Consider the following 25,542-nt stretch of genomic DNA (forward strand, 5'->3'; position numbering starts at 1 on the left):
TCTCAAATATACTAAAGACGCATATTTTATTTCTGAAATGTTATCACAATTTTCTTTAAAATTATACAATATTCTAATTTTGGCAGATTCTTTTGAATTTTCTTAAACAAAACATAATATATAAATACACATATAATTTAATAATAATTATAACTGTAGATGCATATAAAATTACAAAAGTTCAATATTTTAAAAATACTACTCTTTAAGGATTTTATTTTAATAGCAATCTGAATAATCATTGAAACAACAGATCTTTGAGTTTGTCTGGCGCAAACACACCCTTTTCCGTGATGATTCCTGTTATCAAGCATGCCGGCGTAATATCAAATGCTGGATTCCAACAATTTATACCTGAAAAGGAAATATATACATAATTATTACTTTGTATAGGTTAAAACTACAATGAAAATTATAGTATATAAAAGGAGCAAAAAAAGAAAGTAGGTACATATAAAATAATATAAAGATCGAAAATATTGTTGGCCAATCTCCATTAGAACATATTTCGTAGTAATGAAAGATTTCTCAACATTGGTCACATTGATTTAAGGCTGTTTTTTGCAAATGTACGAAAAAGTCAACATTATTTAGCGATTCTTAATATATTCTTTAGTCAGAACATCAGATTAAGATTCATAATAAATACCTAATTAATTTGCCTACTTTACCGAAGTAGCAAATTAAGATTTATTTGATAATATTTACGTTTGTTTTGTATAATATCTAAAACCTACTATCTAGCTAATATCTAGCTGATATTTATTATCAGAATCCAAAGGAGATTGCCCAAGAATGCGAGGACCGCCGCCTGCCTAGAATTGCGTCAAAGGAGGATGGCGAGAATGCATGTATTTTGGGGCCCACTGAAAAAAGTGGCGTAGAACGTAACAAAACCATGAAAAAAGCAAATCATAATTAACTCTAAAAAGTGGTAGAAAAAAGATATACCTAAAAGTGAAATATAACCTAAAATTATTAACCAATATCTATTGTTCAATCAATAATTTGTATCTTACGTCTATGCCAAATTACTGTCTACTAAAAGATAACATTATATATATACACACATATATGTAAGGTTTGCCAGCAGCTAATAATTGAGTAATCACAATTCATTATTTTTTCAAGCAGGTCTATCTTAACGATATTTACCTACTGTAATTTTAAGTATTTAAAGCGATAATAATCTTATTAAATCTTATTGTGAATTACTGATTTGAGTAGGTATAAATAGTTTGATGGTGTCGGAACATCCATATAAAAATTTACTGTCATGTCAAAAAAATGTCGATGTCAATTGCGCAAAACGTTCCGTTAGTGCAAGATTTATATTTTTTAATAAATTATAATAATTCATTTCTTTTGACTCCCATATCTAAGCGCCTTAAGGCGAAGAGTAGGCAGAAAACACGCAAACATGGTCTTTTTAGACAAATTTTGTGGTGAAAATATAGCATTTCGAGCTATGAACATTACTTAATCCTGTTACACATATCCTTAAGTCTTGTTTGTAGGTTCCTAATGCCTGCTGTTGGTTATACATAGTTCACACTCCCGAGTCTTTTTGAACGAACACTTTTCTTTGCAGTTAAACAAGTTTTTTGGCATGGCAGGAAGTATTTTTTTAGTACTACTCTCAGAAAAGTTATTCTTATAGCTTTTACTTTTTTGTGTAGGTACATTTAATCAGATTTGTAGGGAATAACGAGGATTGTAAGCAAATAAACTATTTTCCACGCAAGAATTTTGAAAATATTGGCAATGTTACATAGATGGCGAGCCGGCAGCCGTGAATTCGTATCGCTCAAGGTCGCTAGCATTTAGTGTCGCCTTCATAATTTTTGTTTAAACATCGTGTAAACTTAAGTTTATAATTAATATAAACTTATACTCGTACGATGCTTCCTTAATTTTTAAATTATGGGGGTCCATTCTCTCCATCCTCCTTTCTTTTGGATGATTTGTAAATATCCAATGATCACTCCCCACTTATAATTTTTGAAATCAAAACCCGGGATTTGATGTTATTGGATAAAATGTAACATAACCTCAAAATCAAAGCAATTCATATAAAGTCCAGGTGATTACTAGTTTATGTTTGTTCCTGGTGTTAACATTATGGTTATGAATATTTGTATGGCAATGCGATTTTTAACTTTTACAAAGTCGTGGAAAAAATATGTCTTTGGCATTCACAAGTGTAATTTTCTTGGTGTAAGTGAATTAATATTCTTTTTAATTTTAATTGCAGTTTTGTGACAGCCGTTATAAATTATACATTCTAACCGGGTGCTGCAATCCTCTTGTCCCCGATGAACGTCATCTCTGTGTCTGGTCTCTCCTCGATCTTGATCCTCTCTCCGGAGGCCACGCTCGCGTCGACGGATGTGAACGGCGCTGCCACGTAGAAAGGCACGTTGTGATATTTCGCGACGATCGCTATTTGGTACGTGCCTACCTTGTTTGCAGTGTCACCGTTTGCTGCAACCTATTGTAATAATTACACAATTTTTTATGATAATAAGGTACGAGACGAGCAGGACGTTCAGCCGATGGTAATTGATACGCCCTGCCCATTACAATGAAGTGCCACTCAGGAATCTAGAAAAACTAAAAAATATTCTGAGCGGCACTACGATTGTGCTCGTCACCTTGAGACATAAGATGTTTAGTTTCATTTGACAAGTAATTTCACTATGATGTGAAAGTGAATAGTGAAATCACACTAATTATATCTGACAAAAATAATGTTGTTTTATTTGTATTATATTATTTTATTTGGAATAGGAGGACAAACGAGCGTACGGGTCACCTGGTGTTAAGTGATCACCGCCGCCCACATTCTCTTGCAACACCATCCTCTGGTGTTGATCACAAGAGGAATCACAGCCAACATTCTCTTGCAAATCCAGAGGAGTCACAGGAGCGTTGCCGGCCTTTAAGGAAGGTGTACGCGCTTTTTTGAAAGTACCCATGTCGTATCGTCCCGGAAACACCGCACAAGGAAGCTCATTCCACAGCTTTGTAGTACGTGGAAGAAAGCTCTTTGAAAACCGCACTGTGGAGGACCGCCACACGTCATGCAGATGGTGGGGGTGATATCTTAATTAATGGCGTGTCATGCGAAGGTGGAATTCGGCGGCAGGAATCAGTTGAAATAGCTCTTCGGAACACTCCCCGTGATAAATGCGGTAGAAGACACACAATGAAGCGACGTCTCTACAGTCTCAGTTCACACGAGTGTCGCTCACCCTGTCTGCTCCAACAATGACACAGCTGATGCTCCTCGCATGCATGAGCGCCGCGACCATGCTGTCCACGATCAACGTGGCAGGGATCTTCTCATGCACCAGCTCGTAGGCCGTCAGTCTAGCACCCTGGTTGTACGGCCGAGTCTCCGTACAGTATACATGTTCTGGAATACAAATATCAAAAACAGTTTGTTACTTTTAAGTGTTAGCACTTGGATTAAATATTCAAATTTAATTTGTACCAATGGACTCGAACCCACCCCTCTCGGGTTCCGTCCGAGCGCTCTCAACAACTGAGCCAACCGTCCGAGTGACGCATCGATCGAAGATTTGGTATGTGTTGTTCAACACTTAGGTTGAGCAGGTTACTTAACTGTAAAGTAGATCCTTAATTGCGTTTTTCCAGGAACATTCTTCTACGTACAAAGCTTTAAAAAAAAGCATGTACACCTTGTCATGGAAATGACACCTATGAATATCAAAAGTTTTCTTTTCGTTTTACATTTACCACCCCTTCGGAGAAGGTTGAGTTTGATGAGAATGAGAAGATGAATGAGAATTGGCAAGAAACTCATTGCAACTATGTTAAATAACCATTTACAGCTTCAACGTTTTATAAATCATTCCAATAACAATATAAAATCTAAAGTGATGCAACTTTATAGTCCACAGCAGTTACGAACGGATGGTTAAAACCGTGGTTAAGGATTTTCCGGACATACAAACAGACAGCACTGCGTCGTTCATTACAATTATGTGCTATAATTATCTTATTTATCAAAACAACAAAGTAAACCATCGTCATGATAACAAGAACCGATAGCAAATACTGTATAATAACTATTATAGATAACATTACAAGAATTAAAAGTAAACAACTTAAAGCAATTTCTATGTAATAGGAAAATGCTAAATGCAACCAACAATGTGGATCATATTATAACCAAAGGCTTTTGTTATAAGTTTGCATATGACATAATATGGCTGGTAGTAGCTGATATCTACTTACACAAAAGCTTAACTGTAGATATCCAATCCTATCCGTTCAAACCTAATCCGACAACCTATGTAAACCAATGGGCCCGCGACGTAATACAAGTAATAGAACAGTAGCATAGCTCAGCGGTCTTCTTGTTTATACCTACTTCTGGGTAGAGCGTTAGGGTTGGTACATACAAAAATATTGACGACGCAGACGGCGGAGTGCAGCTATTTTAACTCGGACAGCGACCCATTCCCGGCAACGTGCGGCGTGGCACTCAATACTTTTGTTTTCCCAAGATTGCTTAGCGTCCGTGTAAATCGTGTGTATGTGTGCGTGCGTCGATTTGGGCGCTAAAGTACTGTTCTGTTACTGTATATATATTGTTGATAATGTAATGTATGTTCATAGGAACATAAGTGAATTTGCTAGAAACTGTCATAACCGTACTGTTAACACCAGGAGCAGACATAAGCTTATAATGCCTACTACTCGGCTAAGTCGGGTTTGTAAGTCTTTTGTGGGGCGATGTATAGCTTTTAAAACAAGGTCCCAGAAAATGTTCAAAACAAAAGTATAACGTTATTCAAAAGAATTGTTAAAAAACGTTTGTGTGGTTAAAAGTTACTATAACATAAATGACTTTTTTAATGATTCCACAGATTGGGAATGGAGCGACCGCCCTCAGGCAATTAAATAATAAGTTTAATTGTACAATATTACTTTGTTAACATATTTTTTGATGAAAAAAAAGCCCGTAGAGTTTGTTGCGCCCAGTATTCTCAGGTCTGAGGCATTAATTTTGGAATGGGTGGTAGTTTTTTTTTGACTTTCAATAAGTGAATTCACATGCTAGTTTGAATAAAAATATTTGAATTTAAGTAGTTTCTGCCCGCAATTTCTGTCTGGTGCAAACAAAACTAATGCATATAGTCATAAACAGTTAATTCATTCATATCTCTTGTTAGATAGATATTTCACAAAAAAATACTAGTTAATTAGCTGAGGTCTCCCTGCCGAAGGGGTGAATCCCAATCAGGAAGAAAGACATTTATGTTATATAAATCACCGAAACCACAAACTTACAATATTCATGCGTTTAGTCAAACAAAGTGAGCGAAAGAGAAGAACATCTTTAACGGAGATAGCGCAAGATAGAAAGGTAAGCGAATCCATTGCTACTGTAACCATTAATACATTAATAGCTAACGCACACATTGACAACACCAACACAACACTTACAAGCATATGCATATTATACTCTTCACTCAATACACAAATAACACCTGTAGTGTATTGACATCTAGTCTGAATTAAATGTGTTCACAAAAAACTGTCATGACAGTGATATAGCCGTGTGACGTTGAGTGCTATATAAGGAATGCACGTACAGCGGGAGCGCTTTCCCACAAGCACACATCCGACCCGAGGTTCGAGTACCTCTTAGGAGATGCCCCGCGACTGCTGGTGCGTAGTCTTTGCGGCCTCCACGGCCCACGTCCTATGTCGCTGTAAAAGCGATTTAGTCGGTAGAGGGCGGGTGGAGACACCCGAGTCCGACATATCGGCCCCATTTCGGGGTCTTCAATAGCGCAGGAGCGGCAGTTCCAATCGGTCATTGGTCAGGAGCGGACGTCCCCATATAGTGCCACTTACTCAACATTAATTGTTCACTCGGCCCAAATGCGAGACATAACAACACCGATTGTCAAATCATAAAAGAAAAATATACTCACTTACCAAGCCTTTTAGCTGCATGCAAGGATCTGATAACACCCAATGCTGTGCCGTAGCCGGCAGTGGCCAGGGAACCGGTGTTGCAATGCGTCAGCACCCTGACCTGCCCATCTCCCTCCAAATTCCTAAGGATAGCGTCGCAGCCATGCTGACCAATAGCTTTATTGTCTTGTATGTCTCTTGTGAGCATATTTTCTATGCTTGCGATGAAGCTAAAATTATTAAGACAAAATAAAATGTTTAATATCTTTGATAGAATACTGCGTGAGCAGGAAATTCATGGTTTGTCCCACTACTAAATGTTTACATAAAGAAAAAGCTCAGAAAATTCATATTGACACTGTCGAAATACGTGGGCACAGATTAGTGATCCTCGCCAAAGGTCAGATATCAAAATACAATCAATCCAACTATAATAGATCTAGACACTAAATAAAAATTCAATAAAAAATATCGACTACCTCCGGGCGACCACTTCATCTAATTATTATTACTAGAACTTCTGAGTCAATGTCTGACTCGCTAGCATTCATTCGTTGGTGCACATAGAAAATTATTTTTCTGAGCGACATTTTTTATCATGAATGTATAAAATCAATAAGATAATAAATGTTCTCAAGGCTGGCGACGCTCGGACTGCGATTCCTCCTCTTCCATAAAAAATTGACATCGTAAAGGTGGTTTAACACTAAAATGATCAATTATCATAAAAACAAGAGAACGTGTACTACGGTTATTCCATTCATCCCTAAAATAAGAAAATAGTTTATATCGGCCGGCTGAAATATTATCGGAATTAAACCGCACTGTATATACATAGCCTACTAGAATAGAACCTAGCCCTTAGGCTGTTAAAGTAAATAGTACCAGCCGCATTCTACGTGAAGGATTATTATTGTGTGGTGACGAGATATCGTGATCCTTCACATGCCAATGTGTACTTATAAAATCTAATATATAAAATTCTCATGTCGCGGTGTTTGTAGTTAAACTCCTTCGAAACGGCTTGACCGATTCTCATGAAATATTGAGTGCATATCGGGTAGGTCTGAGAATCGGACAAAATCTATTTTTCATCCCGCTAAATGTTAAGGGTGGTCCACGCCAATTTTTTTTTTTAATATTTTGACATTTTTTTTAAATTTGTTTGATTATGAGTCAGCATTAAAAATACATACAAATTCAATTTTCACCCATCTACGATCAACAGTTACTTTTGTATCGCGATTTTAATATCAGCAATACAACGTTTGCTGGGTCAGCTAGTATATATATAAAATAATATAGTAGTACTTTGTACTTTACTCGGAATTACATATCAGAAGTGCAATGCGACGTTGCATGATTTATTTCTTTAGAATACATCACTTCTTCGAATGTCATCACCTAATTTGACGACAACAATGATGCGCCGTCATAAATATCCCATTTTACGGCGATTAGCAAATACTTACCCCCTTATTCATAATAGTCTGCTAACTTAAAGCATTGCTAATTCTCACTCTGTCTTCTTATATTGACCTAAGTCAGAATGAGAAAAAACACTCCTAAACGTCTGTTTAAAGTTAGCGGATCATTATGAATAAGGGGGTTACAGTTATCGCGCGAGTTGAATGCAGTCCGGGTCTGAGGTAAAGAGCGGGAGCATCTCCCTCCACTGTCCACATGCCTGGCCTCGCCGTGTTATAGTGTTAATACTAAAGTTGCGATCTCGTGTTATTTTTTATTTTAATAATGACTGATTCGATTCCATCAGGTCATTCCAAAAAAAACGTTTTTTTATTCATCGCCAAGCACGATAATGGCGAAATATGTTTAAGAGATGTGTGTTGAAGAAAGGCAGAAAAAAAATTGAGAATTAATTATTAGTTTAGAATGGTAAACTTAAAGCATTGTTTCAATTTATCGACACACTCATGATTATGGTCATCAACATATGGTCAAATTATAATTAAGTCACAGCATTATCGCATTCCTGAGCTCTGCATTCAACTCGTGCGTTATCTGACCGTGATATGCTTCAATGCCCGTAAAGAGTCCGATTTTGAAGCTATACCCTACTACATGACTGCGGCGTTGTGTGGAAATACCAAGACATAATAAAATTTAATATTAATTAATAAAATTTAATTGATAATTTATTCGTAAGGAGGAAAACATTCTTATCAATGTTTATACAACTTATCTAAGACATTTAAGTACATAAACCTCGCTATATTACGCAACGCAAAAATGGCCTTCAATGGTATTCATGTGAAAATTTGTTTATTGCGATACTTAATTGCATTAATTCGTGTTTCTGAAGTTATACTTCTTTTGGTGCGTTAGGGAATAATTATCAGAGTGAATGTTTACGATTGGCGCGCACACCGTCACGCAAATTCGACACCCTGACGTTAGCTGATCAACTAGACCATTTGTATCATACTTCAGCTACCAAGCTTCTTGTAACTCATATGTCTACTTAACCGCAGTCCGCGATTTAGACAAATAAATTTCAAATCATATAAAACTCTTAAAATTAAATAAAAATATTTATCTCTAATTGTATAAAAATAATTTAATGATATTTAATTGTACGTTATTTAAGTAAATTACGCGGTTTAATCATATTTTCATTGGTTATATTTTAGTTAAATACATAATATTGAAAAATGGTGCCTCATGATTTGACTGATCTGCAGAAACGCGTGTTGAAATTACATTGTATGTATGGTTGTCAACTTGTTACTTAACAAAATAATCAAATAAGTAAAAAAAACTGACTCCTATAATAATTAAGATTTTAACAATATGGATTTCGTATCCAAGGTTCTCGAGGGTGCAGAAAACGGATCATTTTTGTTATCCAAGATGGCCGCCGCGCAAAATTATGATTTCAACTACTTATTTGGATTTCGTATCCGAGGTTCTCGAGGGTGCAGAGAACGTATTTGGGATCATTTTTAAAATCCAAGATGGCCGCCACGCAAAATTGTCAAGAAATGTTTCGCCTTCAGTTCAGTTAGTGCGTCAATTTGTGAAGCGAGTTCGTGAAAATGGATCGTTATTAGACACAGCAACCCGTGTACGTTTTCGTCCATTGCGTTCAACCGAAAACATTACTGCTCTGGCTCAGAATGTGCAAAAACATCCATCAAAATCAATTTCGCAAAAAATTGTTCATCTCATGCCAAACAATCTTCAGCCCATTGGGCGAAGCAAAAACGCATCGAATGGTCATGAGGCTTCAGTTCCTGTACCAATTGAACTTTGTAAGCCTTCATACCGAGGTCTTTATCCAAAATTCTTCTCAGCGAAGTGTGAGAAATGTTCAAATCGTGTGAACGATAACGAATGAAAAACGATCATAACCAAGCTTGTGAATATATATAGCAAATAGTTGGATATATAACTGGTTTTGTGGTGAGATCTCTATGTCATCATTTAAAATGCATGAGTTGCATCGACTTTTCATCTTTAAATTATAAGTTTGAGTACAACAAATTAGTAAGCTCACTAGATGGAATAATATAATATATGCCTGAAGCGACGTATATCAGATTTGTAAACTTGAAACAGGATTCGTCGTTGACAGAAACCTCACACTTAAAAATACACACCAGCATAACGAAACGTTTCATTCGCCGGCCATATTTACAAGTACAATGATTTGCGGAGCTCCTTATCAAAATGATTTACTTTGTCTATTTATGGAAAAATATATCTGCATTCGCTGTTTTCAACGGGAGACGTCATATCAAAGAGAAAAAAATATTTAAAAAACAAATTCAGAGGGAATAATATTTCAAGAGTTTTTAAAAAGCTCATATAAATACTCATAGGTAGAAAAAAATCGGCGCCTCTTATTACAAAGTGAAAACAGGTTTAAAATATACATAATACTACTAATCGATTATTTCTGACATGTTTTAATTTAGAATACTAATTCATGTAATGACGTAAGAAGTCATTGATAAGATTTTTAAATAGAAAAAGTATTTAATGATTAGTTGATGTTAGAAAACAGACTTAAAATTTCTTTATCGTATTTCTTTTGGAGTTATCTATCAACTATCATTTTTAATACATCTAATATTCGATCTTATAACACTTAAATTTAAGTCAAGCCTCGATCGCAATAGGTCACTCTGTAAGGATAGGGGCTTTATTGGTTAAGTAAATAAATAAAATATTATATATAGTTGTTTGATAAAAAGTTGAAATTGTAACAAAATCAAACATTAATTAATGCATTCATAATTATACTGATTAATGGGAATGCAGCAAAATACAACAGACTAATTAAAAATAACTGGTTGAGTTTCTCATTCTCAGATTTTATCATTTCTCTCACAACTTAAAAATGAATGTTAGATTCTATAAATATTATCAATTAATAAGTTATATCCTATCTTGGTTAGAAATATTTGAACTTTTAATTGAGGTATTGTAATAGTGATTAATAATTAGATCTATTTCTGTTTTAAGATTATTTAGGTTTCTAAACTTATTCAGACCCAGTGCTCTGCGAACAGCTGGATCACTTGGCGTTGCGTAGAGACGTCGCTTCATTGTGTGTCTTCTACCGCATTTATCACGGGGAGTGATACGAAGAGCTGTTTAACCTGATTCCTGCCGCCGAATTCTACCTTCGCACGACTCGCCACAAGTTAAGATATCATCCCCACCATCTGGATGTGTGGCGGTCCTCCACAGTGCGGTTTTCAAGGAGCTTTCTTCCGCGTACTACAACGCTGTGGAATGAGCTTCCTTGTGCGGTGTTTCCGGGACGATACGACATGGGTACCTTCAAAAAAGCGCGTACACCTTCCTTAAAGGCCGGTAACGCTCTTGTGATTCCTCTGGTGTTGCAAGAGAATGTGGGCGGCGGTGATCACTTAACACCAGGTGACCAGTACGCTCGTTTGTCCTCCTATTCCATAAAAAAAAACATCTGTAATTTTGGGTCATATAAATTCAAAGCAGTGGGAAGGCTCCTTTGCACAGGTCTCTAGGTGGGTATCACGAAAAGCCGTGCAAGAGTAGTATGCTATCATTTTTTGTTTCGATTAGAATGTGCCATAGCTAGTGCAATTACTCGGCTAATGAGACTTAACATGTTATGTTTCAAACTGAAAAATACAGGTAACCTGATGATAAGTGATCACCGCAGCCCACACTCTCTTGTAACACCAGATGAATCACAATAGCGTTGCCGTCCTTATAAGTGTCGAAACAACGTCCATATGAATTCGAAAACACATTGGTACTTGGCGGGCAGGGATTGAACCGGGGGCTTAGCGGTGAGAGTCAACAACGGTTCAACCAATTGCAAAACCCACACTTTATAATTAAGACTCTTCATTGACAATGCATTGTAATGGGTTGGGTGCATCAGTTACAATCAAGCGAACATCTTACTGCTCTCATCACTTATTTGCATTAAACAAAATATTTAAATATACATACACTTCCTTGAATTCCTCTGGGGTTACTAACTCGTCAGCACTTAATCTGTTCGACAAATTAATTAGCTCTTCTGCAGCCAATTTAATGTTAACAGCAGTTGGTCGCGCCGACACTAAGTAATTTAATTTGCCTTCTATCTGAAATAAATATGGATTTTTTTTTATGAAAATAAAAATGGATGACATTTTATTACAATATATGTACAGAAATATGTATAATCAATGTGTTCACGAAGCACCCTTACACGGTCAGTGAATTCAAGATTTAAAGGATGATGCACCCAATATATGATAATTTAAACTTGATTCATATATCGGATAAAGCACCTTACAACTTTATTTGTAATGTATTTTGCCCTGTGCTTCCCCGGGGCGTAAAAAGATTAGGGGAGTCCCAGGCCCAATGGTGTCGTAAGAGGCGTAAAAATGGGAGAGTCACACTGCCGTCTTATGACGTCAGCGCAATCTGGCCAGACTCGTCCTGATTACTTACCACACTCGCACAGAATATCGGCGTGAAGTAGCGGCCTAGTGCCGCTATGTTTCGCATAGGTTAGTGTCGAGGACCGGAGGAAATATAACCGTGCCTCCAGATTCTTTAAGCGGCAAATCGCCCGGGCGAAATCGAAGCACGAAGTCAAAATCGGCGAGCAGCTTTCCAGTTACCCGACTGGAACACGCAAGTTCTGGTTGTTGTCGAAAGCTGCTCTTGGTAACTTCAACCAGACGTCCCTGCCGCCGTTCCACATGAGGAATGACACCCTGGCCCATACAGCAATAGAGAAAGCCGATCTACTCTTGACGACAACGGAAAAACACCGCCGACCATCCCGCGATGCTCAATGCCTGAAGGACAGGTCAGAAAGACAAATGTTAGTCGAGCTCTGTTTTCGTTGGACGTCTGGAAGTCGAGCGGGCCGGATGACATTTCCGCAATCATGCATAGAAAGTGTGCCCCTGAGTTGACGCTGGTGCTAACGCGTTTATTCCGGCACTCTTATTCAAAAGGCGTAGTCCCTGACTCGCGGAAGTCAGCCCTTGTCCATCCGATCCAAAAAAAAAAAGGAGACAGGTCGGATCCGGTAAACTACAGGCCTATTGCTACTACCTCCCTGCTCTCCAAAATCATGACGAGCATAATTATCCGCCAGCTCTTGATCACCTAGAAGTTCACCAGTTGATCAACGACCGACAGTACGGCTTTCGCCATGGTCGGTCGGCAGGTGATCTTCTGGTATACCTAACACATAGATAGGCGGCGGCTATTGAAGGCAAGGGGGAAGGCCTGGCAGTTAGCCTGGATATAGCGAAGGCTTTTGATCGTGTATGGCACAAGGCGCTCATCTCAAAACTTCCATCACTTGGGCTTCCCGAGAGCTTATGCAAGTGGACCTCCAGCTTCCTCACTGGGCGCTGCATACAGGTCGTTGTCGACGGATATTGCTCGAACCCGAAGCCCGTGACCGCTGGAGTGCCCCAAGGCTGTGTGCTATCTCCCACGCTGTTTCTTCTGCATATCAATGATACGTTGGACACCTCCAACATATCATTGCAGACGACAGCACTGGTGATTCCGTATACACGGGCGATGCTCTCTCGGGAAATCGTCGACCAGTGCCAGGAGAACCTTGTGTATTCTATCGAGTCCTCTCTCGAGAAGGTCGCGGAATGGGGAAAATTGAACCTTGTCCAATTCAACCCCCAGAAGACTCAAGTTTGCGCGTTTACCACTAAAAATAACCCCATTTGTCGTATCACCGCTCTTCGACAACACTTCCCTTAAAGTCTCGCCTAGTGTCTGAATACTGGGTCTCGAAATCTCGAGCGATAGCCAATTCCGTGGCCATCTGGAGGGCAAAGCCAAATTGGCTTCGAAGAACCTGGGAGCCGGCCTGCATTCTAGCGCTCTATAAAGCGCAGGTCCGGCCACACATGGAGTATTGCTGTCATCTCTGGTCTGGCGCACCCCAGTATCAGTTCGATGCATTTGACCGCGTGCAACGTAGAGCAGCTCGAATTGTCGGGGACCCAGTGCTCTGTGAATGGCTGGATCACTTGGCGTTGCGTAGAGACGTCGCTTCGTTGTGTGTCTTCTAAGAGCTGTTTAACCTGATTCCTCCGGCCCAATTCTACCTTCGCACGACACGCCACAAGTTAGGATATCATCCCCACCATCTGGATGTGTGGCGTTCCACAACAGTGCGGTTTTCAAGGAGCTTTCTTCCATGTACTATTTTACCTACTACATTTTCCGGGACGATACAACATGGGTACCTTCAAAAAAAGTTGCAAGAGGAATAGGGTGGCAGTGATCACTTAACACCATGTGACCCATACACTAGTTTATCCTCCAATTCCATAAAAAAAAGTATATTATATCTATTGTAAAATACTCTATTTGATTGAAAAGAGTGGCTGTTGAATTTCATGTATGTTCTTCTTACAAGCCTTTCTTATTCCGAACATAATATTCAGTAATTTAAAAGAAATATTTATAGTGATGAATCTAAGCACTTACTTTAAAACTAATTGAATATATACACACCGGCACAATTAGCGGAACAGAAAAAAAAGTGAGACTATGAGATAATAGCGCATATATTTGACGAAAATGTAATTAGACACAAAATAACAAATTGATTAACATCTTTTAACAACGACTTTGAAAAGTCTTCGTTATTTTTTATTGAAAAATAAAGAAATTTGAAATAAGTGAAATTTTTAGATGATTATGAACCATCACAAAAAATAATTAAAAGTAAGCATTAAATGATTTAACAATAAAATTAAAGCAAAATTAATAACGAGTGTTTCCCCCTCTTGCTCTGATTACGGTTTCCATTCGTCTGGGCATGCTACAGATTATGTTATCGATGATTTCTTGAGGCAACCGCTCCCACTCCTCAAGTAATGCGTTTCCAAGTTCATTCAGATTGTTGGAGGGTGGCATTCTGGATTTAACCCTTCTTTTTAGCAAGTCCCAGACATGCTCTATCGGATTCATATCGGGGGAATTTGCTAGCCACTGCATCACCGGTATACCTACGTGGCTCAGATATGCCTGTACCGATTGTGCACTATGAGCACGAGCATTATCTTGCATTAGAATAAAGTCGTCACCAATAAATGGGGCAAATGGTACAACATGTTCTTCTAAAATGTCTCTGATGTATCGATCTGCTGTCATCTGCTGTGACTATCACTAACTCCGTGCGAGCTCCCAAACATATTCCTCCCCAAACCATAATCGAGCCGCCACCATAAGCCACTGTGTGTTCAAAATTAGACTGTATATGGTGTTCTCCTTTGCGTCTCCATATTCGCTGTCTCCCATCGATCTGTTTTAAAAGAACTCTGCACTCATCAGTAAAGAGAACCTGCTGCCATTCGTTCAAAGCCCAATGACGATGTTCTCGCGCATAGCTAAATAGGTTTACGCGGTGTCGTCTCTCAAGTTTTGGGCCTTTGGCAGGTATATACGACCCTAAACCAACTTCTTCAAATCTCCTGCGAACTGTACGCTCACTTACTCGTACTTCTCGAACGTCTTCCAGTTCATTTCGAGCTTGTACAGCCGTTAATCGCGTATTCCTACGAACTCCAAGTTGTAAAAAACTGTCATCTTGCCTCGATGTACATCTTTTTCTACCTTAACCCCTCCTCCTCACAAGAGAATTAGACGATCTGTACCGCTGGATGCTGCGATGAATCGTTGATACTGGTCGACAAAGACTTGAGGCAATCGATCTGTAGGTATGGCCATTTCTTCTCATTTCATCAGCCCTAATGATTTCCAGTGATGTTAAGTCAGGCATAATAAAGAGCTTATAATAAACAAAATTGCCTATAGAAGAACAAATTTATAAAAAACCATTAAGTGCAATTTTTCAAAAAAATTACAATTACGTAGTTATTACTCGAACAAGTTGACAAAACATATTGTTTGGGAAAATAAAACAAATGAATGAAAAAAGTGTATGTCATCTAATTTTCTATTTTCAAATTTGACAATAAATTAAAAAAATATCATAACTGACCAGTTCCTCAAGTAAAAGATTTTAAAATCTTGCTTTTTTTGTGTTCCACTAATTGTGCCCGTGTGTATAGTTTATTTGACTTTGACAACTCAAACATTCAATATTAAAATTGACTATAAAGACATCTCTTTAATCATGAAAGATAATATAATAATTAATTTTATTTCTTAGTTTTACTCATACTTAAATTTTCAGTAACAAAATATACAGAAACTTTATTATTTTAAACACTTAACTGTAGCTGTAAATGAAACCATTATGTCTAATATGAATACAATTAAAATAAGGCAAAAATTGGCTGTGTCACTAAATATATCAACCAATATCAGGTCAGAATTGCATCCATTGCACCATCATTAACTTCGCATTACTGATGAAAAATATGGACATAATAATTACTTATTGTACAATCAAAATCAGAAAGTCACTTTTCTGTCGAGTGGTCTCAAAATCTGGGTATAAGATGAAAAAACCCCATTTCATCCTAAAAAGGTTTTGATTTTTTTTTCTGTAATTCTGTCAAATATTATATAAGATCAAATATCTTACTTTCTATGAAATAACAAGATAATTAATATTCAAGTGATCACTGTTACAAAGCAATATGCTAGCGGTTAAAGAAGACGGTAATTCAAAGGTGTGGCAGCCATGCAGTTTTGCTGGTGTGTTTATTACATGTTAAGTACAATAATTACTAAACATCTGGAATCTGTCAGTGAACTTGTGGTTAATCTGTCACCCTATTAACAGATCATTTCATTAATATAATAGTTGGCCCTCTTAAACACTAACGAAAATAATACAGTCAAGAAGATATATTGTCTTATCACACTGACCTCTTGTCTCATAACTTTTTTGTCAGAGCTGTTATCATCTAACAATTCTCTGGCTAGAGATAAACATCCTACAATGGCTATGGCAGGGGCGCCCCGCACCTAAAACAAGTTCAATAAACTCATTAGTATGACATTGTCCTATCACCAAAACTGATGATGCTTGACATAGTTATAAAAGTAACTTTTGCACCATATTTTGAAAAATTGCGTGGGTTGAAACCCAAGTAGGGTCAATGTCTACAAGTTATTAATCAACAATGCTGGCCCAGTATGTGTTGTTCAACATCATAGATATCCTTTAATGTCATAAAAGTTGTATGTAGGACACAAAATAGACCCAATTAAGGAGTCTAATTGCAAATACATGCAATTTAGATTTAATGTAGTAATGAAATACCAATAAATCCCATTTTAATTAATTATTCTATTCCTGCAAATGACATCTTTTTTTTTTATTTGATGTTCTTACTACTAATCACTCTGAATTATATTTACAATACTACGACTACATAAAATTAAAACTATCATTATGTGGAAGCATACAATTACTTTGATGTACATTTTATAATACATATTAGTCATTATAATGGTGAGTACAATTATTACAAAAAAATAAAATATAGATAATTCAAACATTATAAGATACAACAGTTATCAATATTTAAATTAATTGTTCTTAAAATAATATAGGTTTCACTATAGTTCACTGTGAAATAAATTGTAGGTTTAAAGGTCTGGTTGAACCCAATGCAATTGGAAAAACAAAAGGTAAAAATATTAAAAAGCACTTGTTGCATATTATAGTGAAAATTTAACAACCAAAGTGTGCATATTTCTATTCTAGATAATATAAATACAGCCTTTTCTTCATTTACTATTAAAACACTACATTAAATAATACTTTTAAACAGTGCTGCGTTTTATACTTACTTGCATTTTATTAATTACTTTCCATCCATCTTCAACTCCATCTACCTTAATATATTTAGTTTGTAGTGGCAATAACAACTGGTCCAGTACTTCTAACTTTCCACGAGAGTACCGTATAGATTCTAAGCCCATCTTCACTCTATTAAATTTTGTTGCTACAATTTTAAATATACTTTTAAAAAGTTTTATCAACTTTCAATTACTTATTGACATATTTATCTATCGAGTATGCGGTTTTTAATTCCACTTTCAGGTTAAAAATGATCATGAAGTTACGTCGTTATAGCAGCTCATAACAATTATATAACAATCACTTACATACTTATTAGAAGTTAGAACAAAATAAAACAATTAAATAATACATACTTTTCAAATTATTACTTATTGTAGCATGACTAAATTTTCGGTTTCCCGCATATTATGTCACTTGCCGTCAGCTGTCAGTCTCGTTTAATTTTTTTTATTCGCCCACCATGGTCGGACTAAAGCCATAAAACGCACAGCCAAGGCTTTCATTCGTAACAATTCATAAATAATAAGACAATGACTGTGACACACAGATACAAAAAAATAATAGTGTGATACTCTAGTAAAATTTGTTCTAACTGATTGCACTTCGAAGCCGGGTTCCTAAAATAAACATGGTCTTACTGAGTCCCTCTATAAAGGGCTTCCTTACTATAATTGTAGTTTATTATAGTTTCGTTTATTATCAATCAATCAATTTTTATGTAAAATTCGTAACTAATATAATTTTATGAATTTAACTTCGAAAGGACCGATTTATTGTTGTTTATTTATGTTGGATATTGACAATTTTTATAGTTAAAAAAAAGATGCCAAAGATTTGGATGTGACTAAAAAAGAAGGAGGTTTTAAATTTTATGTTTTTACTGTATTTTTTTTAACTTTCTCGTCAAGCGCGACGTGACGAGGGGTGAGAGGGGTGCCGCGGCGGGAGGACATCGATTCCAAAAATAAAAATAATTGTAAATCCATTATATTGTCGTAATAATTTGATTCACTTTTAGGTAGCCTCATATTTTTCAATTCATTTCACTCAGGATTTTATTTTGTAGTTTGTCATCAAATTCAGAGATGCTTTGTTTCTTACGTGTTGCCATTTGCTATTCATAACAGATGGAACTCTTTCCATGAATGCTGACGTGGCGGGAATAGAAATTGAAATGATATGACATTATACTTATTTAAAAAAAAAATATCACTCTTATTATGTAATTGCTGCCATTTTTGTGCAGTTACTAGTTTCTACTTCTGCAATTTTTTGTTGTCCTGTTTTGTCGTATCATTGTCATACAATTTTTTGATGTTACATATTCACTATCTACGGATTACGTTTCACTATCGAAATTACATTTTGTGTGCGTGTGGAGTATTCTTGTCCGTGATTTTCTATAACATAAATTAATAAAACTTTTAATCGTATTCTTATCGCACTCAAACTGCTTCATACAAAACTATTAAGGAATTGTGACAATTACACTGACATTGATAACATTTGCGGTTAGGTTGCGGTCAGATATTGTTAAAAACGAGTGCTTAAGTGACGTGGCGCTGGCTTGTGGTGACATCGATTCAGCACCAATCGATAAATTTATTTTATGAAAAAATATTTACGACTAGACTTCTGAAAATCCCGAAGGAATAAAATCATACAACACACATCTGTATTATCATGTACCACATCATAATATAGTATAGAGTATACAATCACCTCAAATAACATACAACACTTTATTTTAAAGTACGGATGGCAGCCCTAGCCCGTAACCCTTTGTTTGTCAGTAATAATTAATAATATAATAATAGTGAAAGCGCCATGGCCACGTAGAATGTCGAGTTGAATCTTACCGCCGCACCTTAACGTGCTATCAATTTCAGCTGAAATTGAATGTACTAAAAGAAAATATTGAAATATTTTTTATAAATCAGAAGAACAAACGAGATTTAAATTGTTAGTGTCATAAATATATTTTTGATGTTGATGACAAAATTTGAAAAAAGCTAATAATCTGATAACTCAAAAATAGTTCACTTTTGCTAAGTGAATATGGGGCCAATATCGTCAATAGTCACTCCTATCACCTTCGAACGGGAATATGTCGAATTACGAATAACCCTGTTTGTAAATGCAAAAATATTTTCCTCGATCTAATATATTTAATTTGAAGACTTTTATTTTCTAATCTCTTCGTCAAATTTCCATAGATAAATGAATATTAATAATTGCACAATCTAAAAAAGTTTTATTTTTTGAACGCAAACAGGAAGTAGCATTTATTGTTTGTCTATGGTCTTTTCAGACTTCCGCCCGGCATTGATGAGAGACGCATCGTCATTGTACGGTGAAATAAGAGGTGTTACTTTAAAAGTTGCGAGTTAAATATCAGCATGGCTTTACCACGAGTCTTCATGGATGTGATTGCTGACGGCCAGCCACTAGGAAGGATTGTTATTGAGGTATGCGTTAAAAATCTTATTAAGGTTACATACTATCTAGTTGGGAGTTGTCACCCCGGCCGGCGTGATTTGCGACCACGCTATTTAAAACGCTGAGTAATCTTATTCTTCAGACTATGCTAAATATGTAATTTGATAATGTGGTTAATGTTCATATGCCAAGAGTAAATTTCACTCAGCTTAACTATACTTAGTGCAATTATGACTAACTTCTTAGCCTTACTGTGGTTATTGAAGGTCACACTACTTATATTGTGCCTTTGTAAGGTTCGATTATATGGAATTTTCCATGAAAGATGTAACATAATCTCAATTCTATTTATAAATCACGTTTATCTTTTTATTTAATTAACTGAAATCTAATATGTACTCACCTAATCTATTCTCTAATACCATTTGGTGATAGATATTTCTAAACATTTTGCTTTTCTTATTTAATTAATTTTATACTAATGAATAACAACTAAGTAGGTTCCAAATAGATAAATTTTACTTAAGCTACACATTTGTTGCAGTTGAAAGCTGATGTTACTCCCAAAACTTGTGAAAACTTCAGAGCGCTGTGTACTGGTGAGAAGGGCTTTGGATACAAAGGATCGATCTTCCATCGTGTGATCCCTAACTTCATGCTCCAAGGAGGTGACTTCACAAACCACAATGGCACTGGTGGGAAATCTATCTATGGCGAGAAATTCGCTGATGAAAACTTTGTCCTGAAGCACACTGGACCTGGAGTCCTTTCCATGGCTAATGCTGGACCTGATACCAATGGATCCCAATTCTTCATCACCACTGTCAAGACCACCTGGCTTGATGGAAGACATGTTGTCTTCGGCAATGTCATTGAAGGAATGGATGTTGTAAAACAAGTAGAAGCTTTTGGTTCACAATCTGGAAAGCCCTCTAAGAAAGTTGTCATTGCTGATTGCGGCCAGCTTTCTTAATACTATATGTAATATGCAATATTTTAAGTTTATAAAGTCCTTTTATGTAATATCTTCCCAGTAAAAATAAACTAATTGTATAGGTTACTGTGGCTCATTCCAATTTTGTTATAAAGGTTATAACAGCTATGCTCTACACGGCAAATCCATACTGCATTTATCTCTATGCATGTTCTATTCATAATAAATTAATTTATACTTATATTTGTTTTGATTTATCCTTTATGTGATATTTGGATGGACACCTAAAATTTTTCTTTAAACTTATCATCAAGGTCATCAAATCATCAAAAATTGTTTTAATGTACTGTTTACTACTTCACTAATAATATATTATGAGGATGCTAAGTCTAGGTGAATGGTGTAGATTACTGTTTCTGTCATAATTTCTCTAAAATAAGATGATACAGTGCCAAGCATGGGGCTGACTTAATGCTAGGCATATAGTACTTGTACTAAAATTGTTAGGTAACCCACACAAATAGAGGTTTGTTTTTAACTTTTGACTATAGGTAGGTACCGGAAAGAAAATCCTAATTCATTTACCAATTATTTCAAATCATTATATCTTCACAGTATTTCTCTTCGACATTAATCCAAGACAAAACTATCATTTTGGAAACAAATGACACAAACTTCCAGTAGCTATTATAACAATAAACCTGCAAGATTTTTATTTGCTAGAATAATAAAAAAACATTTCCTTTGTATACCTACATATGAAATATACCCAGAATACCACTCAAAAAATGTCAACTAGTGAATATCTAAATACAAATGTTATCAATTCATGGAAGCTTTCATAAAAACATTGTTGAAAATTGCAATAATCATCTATTTGATGTAATACTCATAGCAATTTCAATAATATGTTACTAGGTTAGCTATAATAATTACGTAATAACAGACAGAAGGACCCTTTTATTATTGTAGGTAGTCTTCCTATTTTACTTTTCCGTTACCATTATTTAAACAATTTGTTATGTTTTTAAAGTGATAAACCTCACTTTTAGGATTAATACACAAATAAAATTGGAAAAACAAAATTTTATGAACGATGCGGGACTCGTACCCATGACCCAATTTTTTTTAAATTTGTGTATTAATCCTAGAAGTAAGGGTTATCACTTTAAAAACATAACAAATTGTTTAGATTTACAAGAGCGACATCTCAAGTCAATTTCCTAATATGCAAATATTGGGGTTGAGCAGGTTATCAACTTATAAAGTAGATCCTGTAGATGAAGCCACAACCTGAGAGTTGAACAAAGCATACAAGATTTCATGACGATACGACACTCGAACGGTTAGCTCAGTTGGTTAGAGCACCGGCACAGAACGCCGGAGGTCGTGGGTTCGAGTCCCGCATGGTTCATAAAATTATGTTTTTCAAATTTTATTTGACTATTATTTGAGTACAGCTACATACAGTTAATCTCCACAAAGCCCACTCCCTGTCTCTAAGGGTTTTTTCGGAGGCTTTATTTTACAATTTATTGACAAGCCTCGACGGTAAATGCTTCTAAGTCTATTGTTTTCACAAATTGAGAATTCCTGCGCTTTAATACTTCCAAAGTCGACTTAGATGTACCTAAGCCGCCCAGACTTCCAACTCTCGAAATTGCCACGTAAACTTGCCACACAAACACCAGCAGCATAAATAACTTTGTAATCAAATAAATATTATTAGAGATTACAAAATTATTTATGCAGTTAGTGTATCTAGATAACTGGACTGAAAAAGCAAAAAATATATTGGGTTTTCCCTTGATTTCTATAATAAACACTTATTGTATTCTAAATTTGAAGCTTCTACGACTGCTAGAAGTGCCTGAGAGTTTGGATGATCAGTCAGAGTGACAAAATTAAGAAAATTATACCAGTTGTCATTCTTAATCTACGCGTTCAAATTGAATGAAATTTGAAATATATTTTATTTAAACAATGCCTGCATGTTCAATTCAGTTTTATCCAGAACGAAGATATAGGGGATCGAAAATGGCCCGTTTTTGTACGAATTGGCGGGGGCACTGCCGTGCAACGGATTATCTACTACATTTTTTTCATTGTATTTTGGGACGTAGTTGAAACTGTCCTTCGAGCTATGTGCCCTGCGTACTACCACTCAGTTTCGCGATCATCCGGTGACTTTGGTTCTCGTATAGCTATATATATCTCATCATTTCTGATTGGATCTCGCTGGGAAACCCCGAGTTTACCATTCTCCATTGCTCTCTGAGCGACCATGAGCTTTCTTATCAGATTATTTATAATAAAATAAGTTTTGACATTGAAATAAATGAACAGCAGACCATGCTTTCAATATTTATTTTTACATGATATATTTGCTTAGAGCTATAAGAAGCAAGATATTAAAACTAACGACGTTTCTTAGTCCCCCTGATCCATAGTTACAAAGTGATGTGGTGCAACAAGACGTGCAGGCGTAGAGCTTCGTTCTTTCACCGATCACTATACAGCCAGGCTCGCAATGCTTGGTACAATTACGTTCAAGAGCCCACATCTTCAATGCTGTTGTGGAGTTCTCGGTAGATGTTGTGTAAGAGAAACGTTTCACCTGTAAAACAAGATAATCAAGAACTATTGTCTCCCAGAGATCTAGACAGAGAATTCGAACCTTATTTGCAAAGGTCCCGGCATACTTATTTCACTTGTAACACATTTATAAGGAAAAATGTTTTTTATACATACTGAAATATACTTCGATAAATATTTAAAAAAAAATGCCTTGTGCTTCCCTGGGGCATAAAAAAATGGGATGGCTGGGGTGTCGTAAAATTATGCTCCTATCCTGACGTCATGAACGTGGAATGCACAAAACAACCGATTGCATGCAAATATTGCGTTGGGTGGGACATGTTCCTCGGAGGAACCGGCAAATCAGATGCATTAAGAAGCCAAGAATAGTATTTCAACTCAAGTTAAGTCAAGGCAAGTCAAATAAACTTTATTCAATTAGGCTTAAACTAAGCTATTATGAATCGTTACTATAACATTTCTATTAAATTACTGAATCTACCATGATCGGACAAAGTTGAGCTCGTGAGAAGAACATATGATAAACTCAACGGTCACTGAATCAAACAGAGTATCTTACAGTGGCTATCATGTGCATAACAAATTAGTTTGTAAGGTGCTACATCCAATATAATATGTATCGTGTTTCATCATTATCAGCCGGAAGACGTCCACTGCTGGACAAAGGCCTCACCGATAAATTTCCACGACGATCGGTCCTACGCTGTCCTCATCCAACGTATTCCGGCGATCTTGACCAGATCGTCGGTCTGCTCTACGTTTTCCGGTACGTGGTCGCCATTCGAGGACTTTACTGCCCCAACGGCCATCTGTCCGTCGAACTATGTGCCCTGCCCAATGCCACTTCAGTTTCGCAATTATTTGGACTTTGTCGGTAACTTTGATTCTCATACGGATCTCCTCATTTCTGATTCGATCTCGCTGGGAAACTGCGAGCATAGCCTTCTCCATTGCCCTCTGAGCGACCATGAGCTTGCTCATAAGGCCCATAGTTAGCGACCACGTCTGCGTACCGTAAGTCATCACTGGCAACACACACTATTACACATCTTCCAACGCAGCCGTGAACAGCTTGGGCGATATGACATCGCCTTGTCCCAACTCCCTGCTGCAGTCGGGTAGCTCCGAGATCTGATCCAGGAGACGGACGGACGTTTCGATATATCGGTAATAAATCTGGCACCTCTGGAGAGACTCAAGCACCGCCCAGGTATCGATCGAGTCATGAATGAATCGTGTTTAAATAATATAAAATAATTCATAAAAAGTAATGAAGAAAAAACTGTATAAATATAAATAATTATCGTATGCCTCCACATCAACCTTCAAAGCTTGAATTTACAGCTTGTGTAAGGATCCTTCGTGAACGAGGTTTGGAGTGCTGTGGCCAGACCTTAGGAACCACGAGATGACGAAGCGAATGGTTCTGAGAAGGACCGACTTGAGGTTCACATTTAACCAGGCCAAGGTCTAATGGGCTATATCACCAGGCAGGTAACTAATATTTGGTTTTCTGTGCAGATGTTGTCGTGAAACTTCAGATCTAATTCCAGTCAATAAATGGGGTCGTTTTTGTAGGTTTCTTGTTTAACACAAACATTACCAATGACAATGTAACTAAGACTACGACTACTAAACACGAAAGTGTGTTCTATAGCGTGAAGCGTAAGGAGCGTGTAGGACTTAAATTATTTTGGCGAAACAAAATATTATACACGCTCACAGTTAAAATCATTGAAATCTTTCAATGACTTGCTATAATCGTGGGATAATTTTTTGTAATAACTGTACTCAGTACCTGATAAACCAGGTCCTTTAAATATTTTCATATAACATAACATAAACTTAACGATTTCTTTTACATTTTTTGCACGCCTCATAGGGGAAGCCACACTCCACATGTCAAAAAAAGCAGTTTTCTCGAAACTGAAATTGATTCTTTTTTATTTATATGGCACTAACAGGTTAATAATATGAGTGCACTCAGATCAAGTCAAATAATCTTTGAGGTATTTTAAATACACATATCAAAAAAGTCTAAGCAACATGCATAATATTACAAATTTACCATTTATATTAATTAATCTCTATTTTGTTTTCTTATTAGTCTTTATTCACTCCAAGTGCTGGCTGGTTGTAAAAAAATTCGATTATGTTTTGTTTTTTTCATAAAATTAAATTGTTAGATATTTTTTACATCATGGAGCGACGTCATTTGACGGCAAATGAAATGCAAAGAGCTGTAGGGATGTTGCACGCGGGAAGTAATGGCCGTAAAAGGAGTACAACCACTCGGCAAGACCGGTAGGTACATACAACTGACTGCAAGACG

General features: G+C 36.5%; 2 protein-coding genes and 1 non-coding gene across 4 annotated transcripts; 2 read left to right on the top strand and 1 right to left on the bottom strand.

Annotated features, from left to right (window-relative positions):
• Window positions 1-7: 7 nt before the first annotated feature.
• LOC126968913 (methylthioribose-1-phosphate isomerase) lies at window positions 8-17,742 on the bottom strand. Of its 2 annotated transcripts, none has more exons than XM_050814112.1 (8): window positions 17,593-17,742; window positions 17,227-17,381; window positions 16,297-16,395; window positions 11,425-11,561; window positions 5,977-6,185; window positions 3,255-3,418; window positions 2,290-2,491; window positions 8-354 (listed from the first exon to the last, which is right to left on the bottom strand). In XM_050814112.1, the coding sequence occupies exons 2-8, from the start codon at window positions 17,356-17,358 to the stop codon at window positions 239-241; spliced, it is 1,059 nt and encodes a 352-aa protein (XP_050670069.1). In that variant the 5' UTR covers window positions 17,359-17,381; window positions 17,593-17,742; the 3' UTR covers window positions 8-238. The 2 variants fall into 2 exon arrangements, with proteins under 2 accessions (XP_050670069.1, XP_050670076.1); XM_050814119.1 differs by having other exon boundaries at window positions 17,545-17,639.
• A 1,795-nt stretch (window positions 17,743-19,537) lies between these two features.
• On the top strand, window positions 19,538-20,853 carry LOC126969046 (peptidyl-prolyl cis-trans isomerase). The gene is made up of 2 exons (XM_050814340.1): window positions 19,538-19,707; window positions 20,223-20,853. Exons 1-2 carry the CDS (start codon window positions 19,639-19,641, stop codon window positions 20,649-20,651), a joined length of 498 nt encoding a protein of 165 aa, XP_050670297.1. The 5' UTR covers window positions 19,538-19,638; the 3' UTR covers window positions 20,652-20,853.
• Window positions 20,854-21,952: 1,099 nt separating this feature from the next.
• Window positions 21,953-22,026, top strand: Trnas-aga (transfer RNA serine (anticodon AGA)). The gene has a single exon. It is a non-coding gene; the product is annotated as a tRNA-Ser (tRNA).
• Window positions 22,027-25,542: the final 3,516 nt, after the last annotated feature.

The sequence above is a fragment of the Leptidea sinapis genome, chromosome 1 (genome assembly GCF_905404315.1).
Source record: "Leptidea sinapis chromosome 1, ilLepSina1.1, whole genome shotgun sequence".
Classification (NCBI taxonomy): domain Eukaryota; kingdom Metazoa; phylum Arthropoda; class Insecta; order Lepidoptera; family Pieridae; genus Leptidea; species Leptidea sinapis.